At 42.7% G+C, this 12666-nt stretch overlaps 2 protein-coding genes across 4 annotated transcripts in view; one reads left to right on the plus strand and one right to left on the minus strand.

Moving 5' to 3' along the window:
* Positions 1 to 12666, plus strand: part of Nlg-4 (neuroligin 4) — a 363569-nt gene that overhangs the window by 194462 nt on the left and 156441 nt on the right. The window contains exon 3 of the mRNA XM_076788720.1: positions 9919 to 10272. Coding sequence (XP_076644835.1) covers positions 9919 to 10272 — 354 coding nt within the window. The remainder of the gene's footprint in view (positions 1 to 9918; positions 10273 to 12666) is intronic.
* The window catches only part of LOC143354539 (odorant receptor 10-like), a 67431-nt gene that overhangs the window by 34943 nt on the left and 19822 nt on the right, over positions 1 to 12666 (minus strand). The window lies entirely within an intron of this gene.

Here is a 12666-nt window from a genome sequence, read left to right on the forward strand (position 1 = left end):
AAAATAAATGCTCATTTCAAAATAGTCCAAAAAATTCTGTTTCCATTTACGCAGCTCACCGTATGTATTCTCGACGTTGACACGAGCCCTCTTTCTTTTTGTTTGCGCGATAGTTGAAATTGGCCCACGTTTTCAATATTCGAATGGCCCGACGTAACAAAACACCGAGCAGAAATGAAAATCGGCGACGTTCGATCACCGCCGCGCCGCGCCGCGCCGCGCCGTTCGATCGCCGTAAACTATGCTCGCGCTGGTCCGCCTCGGGTGGCCGGCCAAAAACCGGCGGATTCGAGGCAGTTCCGAACTGAAAATTGGATAAACCGTAGGCGGGCGCGGCGTCGCATTACTCAGCCGCCTCGACGTTACTTCTAGCCAGGGGCGTATCCATAAATAAAGGGCCGCGTTACCGGTGTACGCCGTTAAACGCGCAACCCTGCGGGACAGCCCCACTCATCGCGGTTTACAATTTAGTGGCGGCACGTTAGCGATGAATCCCGGTGCATTATCCGCCCTGCACTGAAATCAATATACTGACCGCTGATCGATTTTTCTAAGCAACTGTACACGACGCTACGGACTCGGAAAAAATCCACTATCTACTCAAAAATTATATAAGCTGCTCCTATCGCTTTCACTGACACGAGTCAACGAAATAAAAATTTTCTGCCTGAATGATACCGACAGTTACGCAATGCTGTGGCGAATTATGAGATTCCCGGTATAATTATAGTGATCCTAGCGGTTCGACAAAAATTCCGGAAACGCGTGGGAGAGAGCCGGCTGAAGGTACCGCGACGTTTCGGCAAACGGGACAACAACGATTCGACGTCCGCCTCACAAAGGGTAGCTTTTCCGGGCGCAAGAAAGCCGGGGCGATCCCGTGACCGATGACAAGCGGAATACGCGGCAGATTCGGGCACAAGATGCAATACCCCCGGAAAACGGCACTCGAGAGAGAGAGAGAGAGAGAGAGAGAGAGAGAGAGAGAGAGAGAGAGAGAGAGAGAGAGCCTTTGAGGACCGGCCGCACCGGCGAACCTATTTTTCGGCCCACGAACCGGTCCGGTCCTCGTGCGTTTTTCCAAGCGCCCCTCCGACGAGAACCACTTTTAACTTGTCCTACTTTGTACTTTGTGCTGCGAGATGGCGAGAGGAGGCTGCGAGAACACGGGGAGAACGTGGCGTGGCCGGGGGAAAAGAATGAAATCCGGAGGACGTCCGGCGTCCAGAATAGAGCAGAAACTCCGAATGGCTTTTTGCGGTTCCGTAGGTGGCGAGATAAAAGGCGGGCCGCGGTTATTTGTCTTTTGCCTCTGGATGACAAAGGCCAGTTACGACAGTCTGCTTGCCCGTTAACTCCCCCTACCCCACCCACCACCCCACCAGCGCCGCGTTACTCGCATCCTACACTCGTATCGCACTCGACTGCGATCTACAAATGGAACACTTTTTCGTTTCGACGACGGCGAACCGGGGACGACCTGAATCTTAAACGGGGCCCGTTGCCCTTTAATCGCGTCACGAAGGGAGGATCGAAGCTGGATCGACAGTAAAATTGAATCAATGAATTTTCCAGAAAAATCATTATCTATGTCTCCCATTAATATCACGGGTACCCCGTAAGTGATCAATTATTTGCAAAGCACTTGTTTCGCCTTTAGTTCTGTGCCGATCGTTGAAGAGGAAACACGTATTCTTTTACAGTTTTCTGAAACGTATAATTTGTTTTTACAACCCTGTAATAAAATGGCGGCGTCCGTACCTTCCGAGGATCATATTCGTCACTGCATACTTTTTCATTTTCATGCGGGATTTAATGCAACGGTGACAACAAAGAAAATTTGCGATGTTTATGGAGATGTATTGAAGGTCAACAAGTGTCAACGTTGATCATAAATATTGTGATTAACGCATAAGATCTGTACGATTCTGCATAGCGTCCTGTATTGTCGAGTGGAGTATCAGGATTAAGAGTCACGGTGAATTAATGGAAATTCTCGCAGGACATCTGCGTTTTTTTTTTTTGCGTTTCGCTGGATTTCGTCGAGCGCTCGTCGCCTTCAGATTCTCCTTCTATTAGTTTCTCATCGCCTTTGAACAAGACTTTAACTCGCTCCCTGGATTTCCCGTTTCGCCGGGCTCCTCCGTAGCGTCTCGACCCTCTTCTGAAATTATCCGGGGATCTTAATCAAGTAAGTACTTACTTCGTTGCGAGAGCCGCCCCGACGAAATTGCCGTAGCATCCAGCCCCGGGACTCTTCGCCATGGCCGATCCGACCCTCGCATAAACACAGGTGACTTTATTAATGCGGTACGCGTGTGGCCGCCGACTGACGCGCAAGCGTTTCATGCGGCATTTCGTTCGGCCGTTATTTACGGAATACCGGACCGCTGACGAATGCTAATTGCACGCGAGCATTTCGTTGTCGCGCGTGATAAAATTGTCACGAGCGAACAATTCCGGCCGGGACGACAAATCATTTCTCCGCGGCGGCATTCGTTAAGGCTTCCCGCGCAACGGTTGTCGAAACAAGCTTTAAGAACTTTTTTCTACACTAGAACTACCGGACCAGACAAAATGACCGGTTCCTAATTTTTTTCTTTTACGATTACTGAAATTGTAAAAATATTTTCATTGGAAATTTTTTAATGAACCTCTTATTGAAGCACATATTACAATAAAAGTTGTATGAAGTCTGAATGGGCACAGTCTTGTCACTGTTACAAAGCAATATACGTCAGTCGCATTTATTGCTCGGCAGTTCTACTGTTAAATAAACATTCGGCATATGGGACTAGACCTTTCGGGGATGCAAAGATATAGTATTGAAGTACAAGAAGTTTTCTTTTAGTTCAATTTCCCAAATCCTATTAGCACTTTGTGGTCTTGCAATAGTTTTCTTTAAATCAACGGTTGGGAAAATCTTATGAAATTGTTGGAAAGAATTTTTGGAATTTATGTAGCGTAGCAATTTTCTTCTGGAATTATTATTTATAAGAAAATTATGCCAGCCTGCTGAGCTGGAATTTTTAGCAAAATTAAGCTGACGAATTTCCTGGAAAATTCTCTGCATTCATTTCGAATTGCAGGAGCTACTTGGGCATTTATTTATTTTCTATAATTTCAATAAGAAAGCAATGCAACACTGGCTTGAAATTCTTTAAATATTTTTACTGTTCTGCGTTTACTCATTTTGTCATAAATGCGTAAAATCAGTGGCCCACTTATGGTAGTTACGAGTCCCCGTTGCAGCATTTTGCCCTTTCAATAATGCAGACACCTCCGACATTTATCGAGCAAGTTCAGAGACCACTCTCACGAATTATTACAGAGCCAGAGTTGCGTCAATATTTGCAGCAAGCGTACACACTTCTGCGAGTTGCATTTCGCAAGAAATGTCAGGGGTTGTTTCGTGATGTACAAGCAGCTTCATTGCCAGTTTACGAAGATTGCCGTGACTCTTTTCGCTATGCATCGTTGACGTTGCTCGATTATAGACGTAATCAACGAAGTATAAAACTGGCATTATACTAGACGTTAAGCATAAACAGAAAACATATTATGAATGAAAAAAAGTCTGTGGTATAATCCCTAGGGAAATGTATAAGGAACAAAATAATTCCAAATAAAAATTTGGATAGAAAAATTCTCGTTATTGTTATAAAATAATGTAGAACAGTCGCTTTTAGCCTGTTCTAAACTGCCCCGCTTAGTGTTAACAGACACGAATGATGATACGATTAACGGAGCATGCAATGACGTAAACGTCGACGGCCTCGAAAACGTTTGTCGAGCGAGTAAGTTTCACAGTAGGAGACTGTGCAGCCGTAGGAGCGCTACTTAAACGCATCCAGCAATTTAATTTCGCTGCAACAAAGTGGTGGGGGTGAGTCGGAGGGACGAGTATGGGAACAAGGTTAGAAACGGGGGTGAGAGCCACCGCATTATTGCTCTGGCTGCGCGGTTACAGCACAATGCACCTACGGACCGCCCTTTTGATGACACTCGCGTGTGCACCACGGAGCTTTCGGCCCATCACAAGGGAGTAGTCCGGGCTAAACTAAGCGTCCCTTTTCAAGCCCTACCCGGGGGGGATTCGGACGGGGTTCGTTAGGGCAGCAGCAACTGCACTAAACAAGCGGATTACTTGACAATAACGATCCGTGCAACGACTTGTTGTTTGTCACAGATTTTTTTTTTTAAACAAAGGGAATGCCCGAAGGGGCAAAAATGGATACATCGACGCGCCGGGCTTTCGGACCTTTCACGTGCATTTTTATAAAATATTCGACGCTAAAATTTTACTGCCTTTATCTACAACCTGTATTGCAGTAATCATTTTTTTTTTTTTTTTTTTAGAATTGGAGATGTTCGCGGTATTGACACAAAGTTGATACCAACTAGCAGAGTGTAATCAATTTTGAAATATTACTTACGAGCAGACTGCGGATTTTATGCACTCACGATCAAAATGAGACAATGAGAAATTATTAAAAATGGAAAGATATTTTTATTCGGTCCGAATTAGTGAAGAGAATTTTTATAAAGGTCTGTAACGTGGCATCTCGAACGGAAGGTGGATAGTAGTCATACGATAGATCGAGAGCTCGAATCGACGCTCTACGAAATAGGTTAAAAGTGATCGGTCGGGATTTTATTTCACACACCCGCCACCCTTCTTCTAATTTCCTCTATCAGAGCTACCCTTCATCGGGCTTTCATAAAAGCTTTTAAGCTTCGGCTTTCATTCGGCTGATCCGATGAAATGTATCGGAATAGTGCTAAGGACCAGGGCGGCTAAGAGAGTAGAGTAAGGATTAAAAGGAAAAATGTAAGAAGAGCGAAAGACCGTTCGCAGCTTCTAGCCATCGCGGTGGCGGTTAAGAGTTGCGAAATAATGAGCGGGGAAAGCTCTTCGCGCACCCGACAAAGGAGAAATCGTGAAGAGCTGCGGGAAAGTTAACCGGGAAAAACGGATTAACTGCGCGCGGATAGTAAGTGATCGATTCGTGTCTGCTTCATGATCGTGCCACCGGAGACTTCAATAATTACCGATCAATATGCAAAATCAAAATATTCTTGATCAATCGTGCGAAACAGAAATCGAATTAAAATTAGTCCTACACTGGAGAGAGCAAACTTACAAAAATTGTTGAGAAATATTATTTTCACTATTAAATATAATTACTACAACCCCTCAGTCACTAATTTGATCATTTCTAGTTCTAGTTTTAGTTTCGGTAGATGCAATTTAACACTACATTTACGGGACCCGTCAAAATAACGGATTCTAATATTTTTAATTCACGAATATTGAGATTGCGAACATGGATCCATGAGGAATTATTTAACATATTGATTTCTCTAGGTATATATTATTTAAAAAATGGTTACAGATTTTCATAGATATATTCATGTTATTTTTATAAGGAAATGTAAAACAGTCATTTTTAGTGCTCCGTAAACCTAGTGTTAAAGTCGTAGAGAAATTATAAAAATTTAATTTTAAATTCACAGCTTATTAAATTCGCGGTTATTATTCACGGCTTATTAAAATCACAGCAGGAAGAAAGAAATTGCTGTTTGGCTCTTGTTTTTATTTTTGCTATTGACGCGAACAATTTTGCATACAAATCTAGAACGATTGAAAGAGTCCTAATACTATTTGCAAAGAGATTGTTGAGCCCCTTTGATGGAGCACAATGATCGAGAGTTCTATGGATAGGTGGATAAAGTGTTAACACAATATTTGTTCGAAATCAAACATGTATACATCAAACAAGATACCGCCGCGAGTGTCCTGTTGAATTTAATAACCGGTTGGCGCGCAGCGGCGAATAAAAATACGTTCCACTCTAATTTACAGCTTCCGGCCTGATCTCCCGTTCCGCGGGACAAGTGGCGCGAAATTCGAAATATGAGAGCCGAATGGAAAACGTGATACCGGATTTCCATTTCAGCCGGCAACAATTCATTCAACTTACCGTGCATAGAACTCGCGTGTCTTCCGAAGCATTTCAATTTAATTGTTATCGAAGATAAAACGTTGCCAGCGCGTCGAAACGTTCCGGCGCGACAACGGGGGCGCCACAGTCGAGGAAAAAAGTCGACGGCGAACAAAGGTGAAAAGAATTGTCAGCAGGTGCTTCGAATCGTTTTCTTGCCCCGTCGATGTCGATGTAATCGTCGACTTCGCTACTCGAGTTGCTTACAGTAACGCAGTTCTTGCTCTGGCATGAATTAAAAACGCGTCGAGGGTCGTTAAACCTGCTTCCGGTTATTCAACGACCCGAGAGCGCAAGCTTTATACAGGGTGTGTCGTAAATCCTGGTGCGAAAGTCAACGAACTCGTTTGGAAGTATGCTTCCAAAAGCCTAGATCAATTTAAAAATGTATGGAATCGTCTGTTTCAAGGAGAAATCAAATCTAAGAGAAAACTGTGCGAGAAGATTTGTTCTCTCGTGACCTAGTTTTTCAAAAAACTCTATTCGAAATTTTTCCAATTTTTTCAGAAATGAGAGACTAGATTGAAAATTTCTGTTGCTCGTTTTGTAATGATTTTGACATAAAAAGCAGCAACTCCTGATTTGCCTCCTGATGCACTGTCAATGTTTACTAAAGAGCCTGTCAAGAACACGTCTGTTCAATAAACGTTCCAACCGAATTTTCATGGAAATGGAGTGTCGTGCGAAAAAATTCTATCCCATATTTTGAACATTTTTTTTCACTCAGTTCTTTCTAGCATGTACTATGATTTTTGACACACCCTGTATATTCCGGAGACTAAATCCCCTTTAGCAATCACCGACGAAGGACAGAGTCTCCCTTCAGCCGGCTGCAACTTTTCTATAAGACCAGACGCACGGTCAACATCGGTCTTTGTTTCGGAAAGGGTGTCCCTTTAGGTTCTCGGTTTTGTCACCATTGAGGGGGATCTGTGTCCTAGAAAAAGTATGCGAACTATTCAAATTCAGGTTTCTCCTCGTCGTTAATGTCTATTTAGTATTATTTTCGTTTTTAGTTATTAGTTACTATTACAAATTAAAATTCAAAGATAAAATTAAAATATTCTGTTCTATTACTTTTTGCCATTTCTGAGGTAACATTAGACTATGTATTTTCTACATTTATGACAAAACTGAGTAAGCAAAATTTGAAACAGTAGAACAATTTAAAAAATGTATACTATACAATATTTAATTATATGAATTATATAGTATTAACGATACTATAAAATTTTTTTTGGTTTTTCCTTGTATAAGTCTATGTTTCCAGATATATTTCCTTAAAATTGTGAAATTATAAATGCAACACAGTTTGAAGTCTAATATTAAATGCGGAAAAGATTCTTTTATCGAATCATTAAAGGAAACAGTTAAGCGTGCACCACGACACCGTTCGCGAAGTGTTAATTCTGCTCTTGAAAAACAGATTTGCAAATGGAAACGTTCCGGTACCGGGTCCTCAAGCAAACATCATCAGTTGGTCTGAAGTATTTACCCACTTTGCGACCGCGGATCAGATGTCTCGTAACTCAATGTCCCCCATCGAACACTTCGAGCGAGATATCGGACGCTTTCGACAAGTTATCCGGTATCTCTGTTTATCAACATTTGCGATTCGACGTCGTTCTAAACAATTTGGACATTCCGAATACAGGGTGTCCCACGCGACACGACTTTCGACCATTTCTGACCATGCGAAGGAAAATATTACGAACCGTACATTAATCGTATCAAATGACGGTAAAAAGCAATGTATAATTTTGAACACGAAATTAACAAAAAATAATGTTACTTCAGATGATCTTGGGGATCACCCTTTTCAAAGAAGTACAACATTTTTGAGACACCCTGTAAATCTTAATTCGCATGTAGATTCTACAAAATTTCCTGCTCCAATTTTCACATAGACAATTTTCATAGTAATTTTATCAAATGACGGTAAAAAAAAATTTCCAAATGAAAGCTTTTATTAAATGCAATGAATAGTTTTAAACAAGAAATTAACAAAAAAAAAAAGTTACTTCAGTTGATCTTGGGAATCACCGTTTTCAAAGAAGTACAACATTTTTGAGAGACTTTGAAAATCTTAATTCGCATATAGATTCTACAAAAAATTTCCCGCTCTAATTTTCACATGGACATTTTTCGCAGTTCTCCGAATCCATAGACGTGTCTATGCAAAGCGCAAAACATTATTTTTACCACCATACGTGTGACTCACAGCAGAACGATTCTCAGCCCGCGAAATAATTTCGGTGATAAAGATGAGTAGTAGTTTCCCGTCGAGTCGCGCCGCGCCAGTAAAATTCTGGCGGTACGAATGTTCGCACCGTCCGACAGCGCGCCGCATAGAAAATTGAAACGCGCGAAATACGCGAGGCGTCGCGTCGCGTCGCATCGCGTCGGGGCACGCGCGAACCACACCCAATCGCTGGCTTTCAGCCCGGGCCCATGATAAAACAACTGTACTCCAATCAAAACCCCCGTCGTACGTAACGCGCGTCTCCTCATTATATTCCTTCAGTGGAGCGGCGTTTCGCACGTTCTCACATACGAATCGACACATGTCGCCGTCGCATTACCCGGGCGCGGAGAACTGTCAGAGTGAAACACGCAAAAGCCGCCGGTAACAATAGCAGAAGAAGCATTAGGCGGGGGCCGTCATATCTGGCAGAATATTCCGTCATGCCCGCCCGCCATTCCCCCGTTGCAAGGTTAATTCTCCCCGTGTTACGTTCCTCTCTCGCGACTGTAAACCGCTGACAGACTCCGACGCGAACAATGCCGGCAGCCCTAGCCCCCTGATTCCTGGCCAACCTCTAGCGCGTTCTTCGACGGTTTTACCCGGGTTAAACCGGAAAACGAAACGACAAAGAGACCACGGGAAACCGGCTCGGTCTTTGAAACGTACGCGGCCCCCGCAGACTAGGCGGGTCGCGCGACGCTACAAAGAATAAGAACTATTCCTATCTGCGAACCGGCAACACAGAAAAACAGCGAATTTACATGAAAAAGCATATCGGATATCCGATGTGACGTTTTCTCATACGTGCGAACGCGCTCTCGAACGAATCGACAGCGAAAACTTGTCTCCTGCAGAACGTTTTTCCCGGTGGATTGATTTTTAACTCTATAAAAATGGTATTTAACCCTTTGCACTCGAAGCCATTTTAACTCCGAAACATTTCTTCCGACCTAGAATATTTCCCTTCTATATATACTTTTCCATGCCATGCATACGAAAATGGTGCAATTTTCTCGTACAGTACTGAAATGTTTAGTAATTTATCTCGAATAGAAAGAAATGAAATAATGTAAAAAATATTTTGAATAGTGGTACAGCAATTTTTAGTGGCGCCTTACAATCGCCATTCGAGTGCTAAGGGTTAACTATAGATCTGCGAGATCCAATGTTTTCCTTACGCCTACACAATTTTACGAAATATCCCTGATAAATTTGCGGGAGTCTTAGAACTGTTTTCATCTATTTTATCGTTACTACCCCGTTTGATAATAATCTACCATCGGGAAAGTACTATTTTCTAAGAAAAATCTCATGTTACTCATTTCCAAAAATTGAAAATTGTATAAAACCCGCGATCTAGTGATCAGACACTTAACAGACCGTACGCGTCGCCGTTGACTCGTATCACTTAGCGAATGACGTCTACTCGATAATTGTCGGAAACATGGGCCTGGCCAGTGAAAATTATCGGCTAGGAGGTACCAAGAGAGATTAAGAGATACTATTCTTTGATCAGCGAAGTTCGAGAGGCGCTTCACGGGGTATATCCCGCGGTAGTGGGGATAGTTGTGGGACAATTATAGGCAAGATGTTTGGGAGATTTATCGAGTAGAGTGGTACGATAGTTGCGAGTAAAGATGTGCTTAGGAGATACATTTCTGTGTGCAGGGATGGTGGACAGTGGCAGGAGGCACCCGGTTCTGCTGTACATTCACGGCGAGAGCTACGACTGGGGCAGCGGAAACTCTTACGACGGCAGCGTCCTGGCCAGTTACACCGACCAAGTGATCGTCACGATGAACTACCGTCTGGGCGTGCTCGGCTTCCTGAACGCCAACGTGGCGCCTCAGAACAAGGCGAGGGTCGCGAATTACGGGCTCATGGATCAGATCGCGGCGCTCGACTGGGTCAAAGAGCACATCATCCTGTTTGGCGGCGATCCCAAAAACGTGACGCTGATGGGCCAAGGGACCGGGGCCGCTTGCGTCCACTTTCTCGCCATCAGCCCGACTGTCATACGCGGTGAGCAACATTATCAGATCCTCAGATTTACCCCTATTTAATATAATATTATAATATTATAATATTTAATTGTTATGGAATATTTCATTTTTGACGATTGGTACTGTTAAAATTGCTACTGTCACATATAGACTCCATCTGACTGAGAAATGCAAATACAATATAAATAAAATCAGTTTGATAAGAAGAAAACTGTACCATAACTTTTTATGAGGCGTGTAGAACACAATACAATGTAAAAGAAATTTTTGTCCTTTTGACCTTGAAATTATTTAATGCACATTTTTTATGGGGCGTGTAGAACACAATGCAATGTAAAAGAAATTTTTGTCCTTTTGACCTTGAAATTGTTTAATGCATAATTTGTTATGAGGCGTGTAGAACACAATGCAATGTGAAAGAAATTTTTGTCCTTTTGACCTGGAAATTATTTTTGCATATTCATTATTCACAGTGTGTCATTTCTTAACACCCTGTACACGAATATTTTTTAGTGTAATTAGCACAGTAATTTGAGCAAAGAAGAGCTGCACAAGTCCAAGGAATTCCCCGAGACGAATTCAGCCTTTGATTATAGACTGTTCCGCATATTTTCCGCCTGTAGCTCGAAAATCGAGGCAGAATTCTCAAGGCCCGTTAGAACTTCCGTTTCAGAGTGCTCGTGTTCCGAAATCGTTTTGTCCTGAAGAGATATGCTCGAAACTCGACGACTTCGGCGAAAGACGAAGAGCCAGGCGCTGTCCAAAAGAAGTATAATGAATGCTTGAAGTTCAGTCGATTGAAAACGACTTCCGGCAAGCAATCTCGACAATTTGAAGGAATGTCGGGAACTTTTTAAACTTCGCGCTCGCGCACGTAGTCTTATAAAAATCGAAGTTGACGGTGTACGTCGACGATTTTCCACGAACCACCAGGCGGAACTTGTGCCACATATCTGTACCGATTGTCTCGACTGGTCCGAGCATAATCGACGATAAAAATTTCTCGTCCGGGCATGTTACCGTACGACGGATCTCTAAAGATTGCTCCGGCTGAAAAGACGTTATCCGATAAGTAACAAGACGTGGAGCCGGGCTCTCCTCGCGATGGAGGAATCCAATCCTCTTCCGAGATCCCTACCGAACTCCACGATTCAGAACGATACCGCTAACGAGAATCCCGATCGAAATCCGAAGGAGAACGAGCTTATGCGTGTCGGTTTCAAATCTGCTTCGAAATTTCAACGCTGGTCGTAGTTTTGCCAATCGTCTTTCACTTCCTTCGTTCAAAGCTCAATGAAACGATTAAAAGTAATGAAAGGTTAAATACTTTACAGACTTGGGACTGACATATTATTGATTTATACTACTTGCGCGTTGATCGACGCTCTTAGAAACAATCGCCAACAGTCCTCGGCCACCCTAAGTCACGGTACTGAAAACATTTAATTTCCGCCTGTCAAGCAGTTAAATCAGACCCGTTTAATTAAAATCATGTGCTGATCTGATAATTGGCAATCATCTTTCATATTCTTTATTCAAAGCTCAATAAAACGATTAAAAGAATTCTATAAAAAAAAGTGGCTGTGGAATATACAAGTAATCAAATGTTAAATACTCTACAGACTTGGAACTGACATATTATTGATTTATACTACTTGCGCGTTGATCGACGCTTTCAGAAACAATCGCCAACAGTCCTCGGCCACCCTAAGTCATGGTACTGAAAACATTTAATTTCCGCATGTCAAGCAGTTAAATTAGACAAGTTTAATTAAAAATATCTTATAGACTATTACGTTGTTGACTTGTAACGAGAAACAATTTCCGAGCATTCTGAACAGCTCCAGTTAACGGTATCAAGAACATTCGATCTCTCCTCACAGCTACAAGTAGTTAAATCAACAGAAAATCAGCCAATCAGTCTTATTATCGATTTCAATCACTTTCGTGGACTATGGACTCCAAGAAAAAACCGTCAACGTGTCTCGATCGTTTTGTCTGCCCGAGGAACTGCCCGGTATTTCGTGCTGCCTTTCAAATGGGCACAATAAATCACCGGCAGAGGAGCGGCCGAAGAAAAAGAGCACCGGCTTATCAGAATCTCGATCGCTCAATGAACAAGCTCCTCTGTAAATTGTCGAATCCTGCCGGGCCTGTCCGTCCTGGAAGACGTCTCATTTTTCATTCAAAGAAAGAACTATCAAATTTACCCTTCACCTCCGACGAATTCATGACGAATCGTTTTAAGCCGAGCACGTGCTTTCCTGGAAAAGTTCGTTCAATTTAACTTCCCTCGCGTCCGTCACTTCTGGCGTGATTAATTAGAATTCTGCCAGATAATTACAGGATTAAGAAAGGCTACACTTTAAATAAACAGTAGCGTTTCAAGACGCGAGTGGTTACCTACGGCTCA

This window comes from Halictus rubicundus, chromosome 5 (genome assembly GCF_050948215.1).
Source record: "Halictus rubicundus isolate RS-2024b chromosome 5, iyHalRubi1_principal, whole genome shotgun sequence".
In the NCBI taxonomy this organism is placed as follows: Eukaryota; Metazoa; Arthropoda; class Insecta; order Hymenoptera; family Halictidae; genus Halictus; species Halictus rubicundus.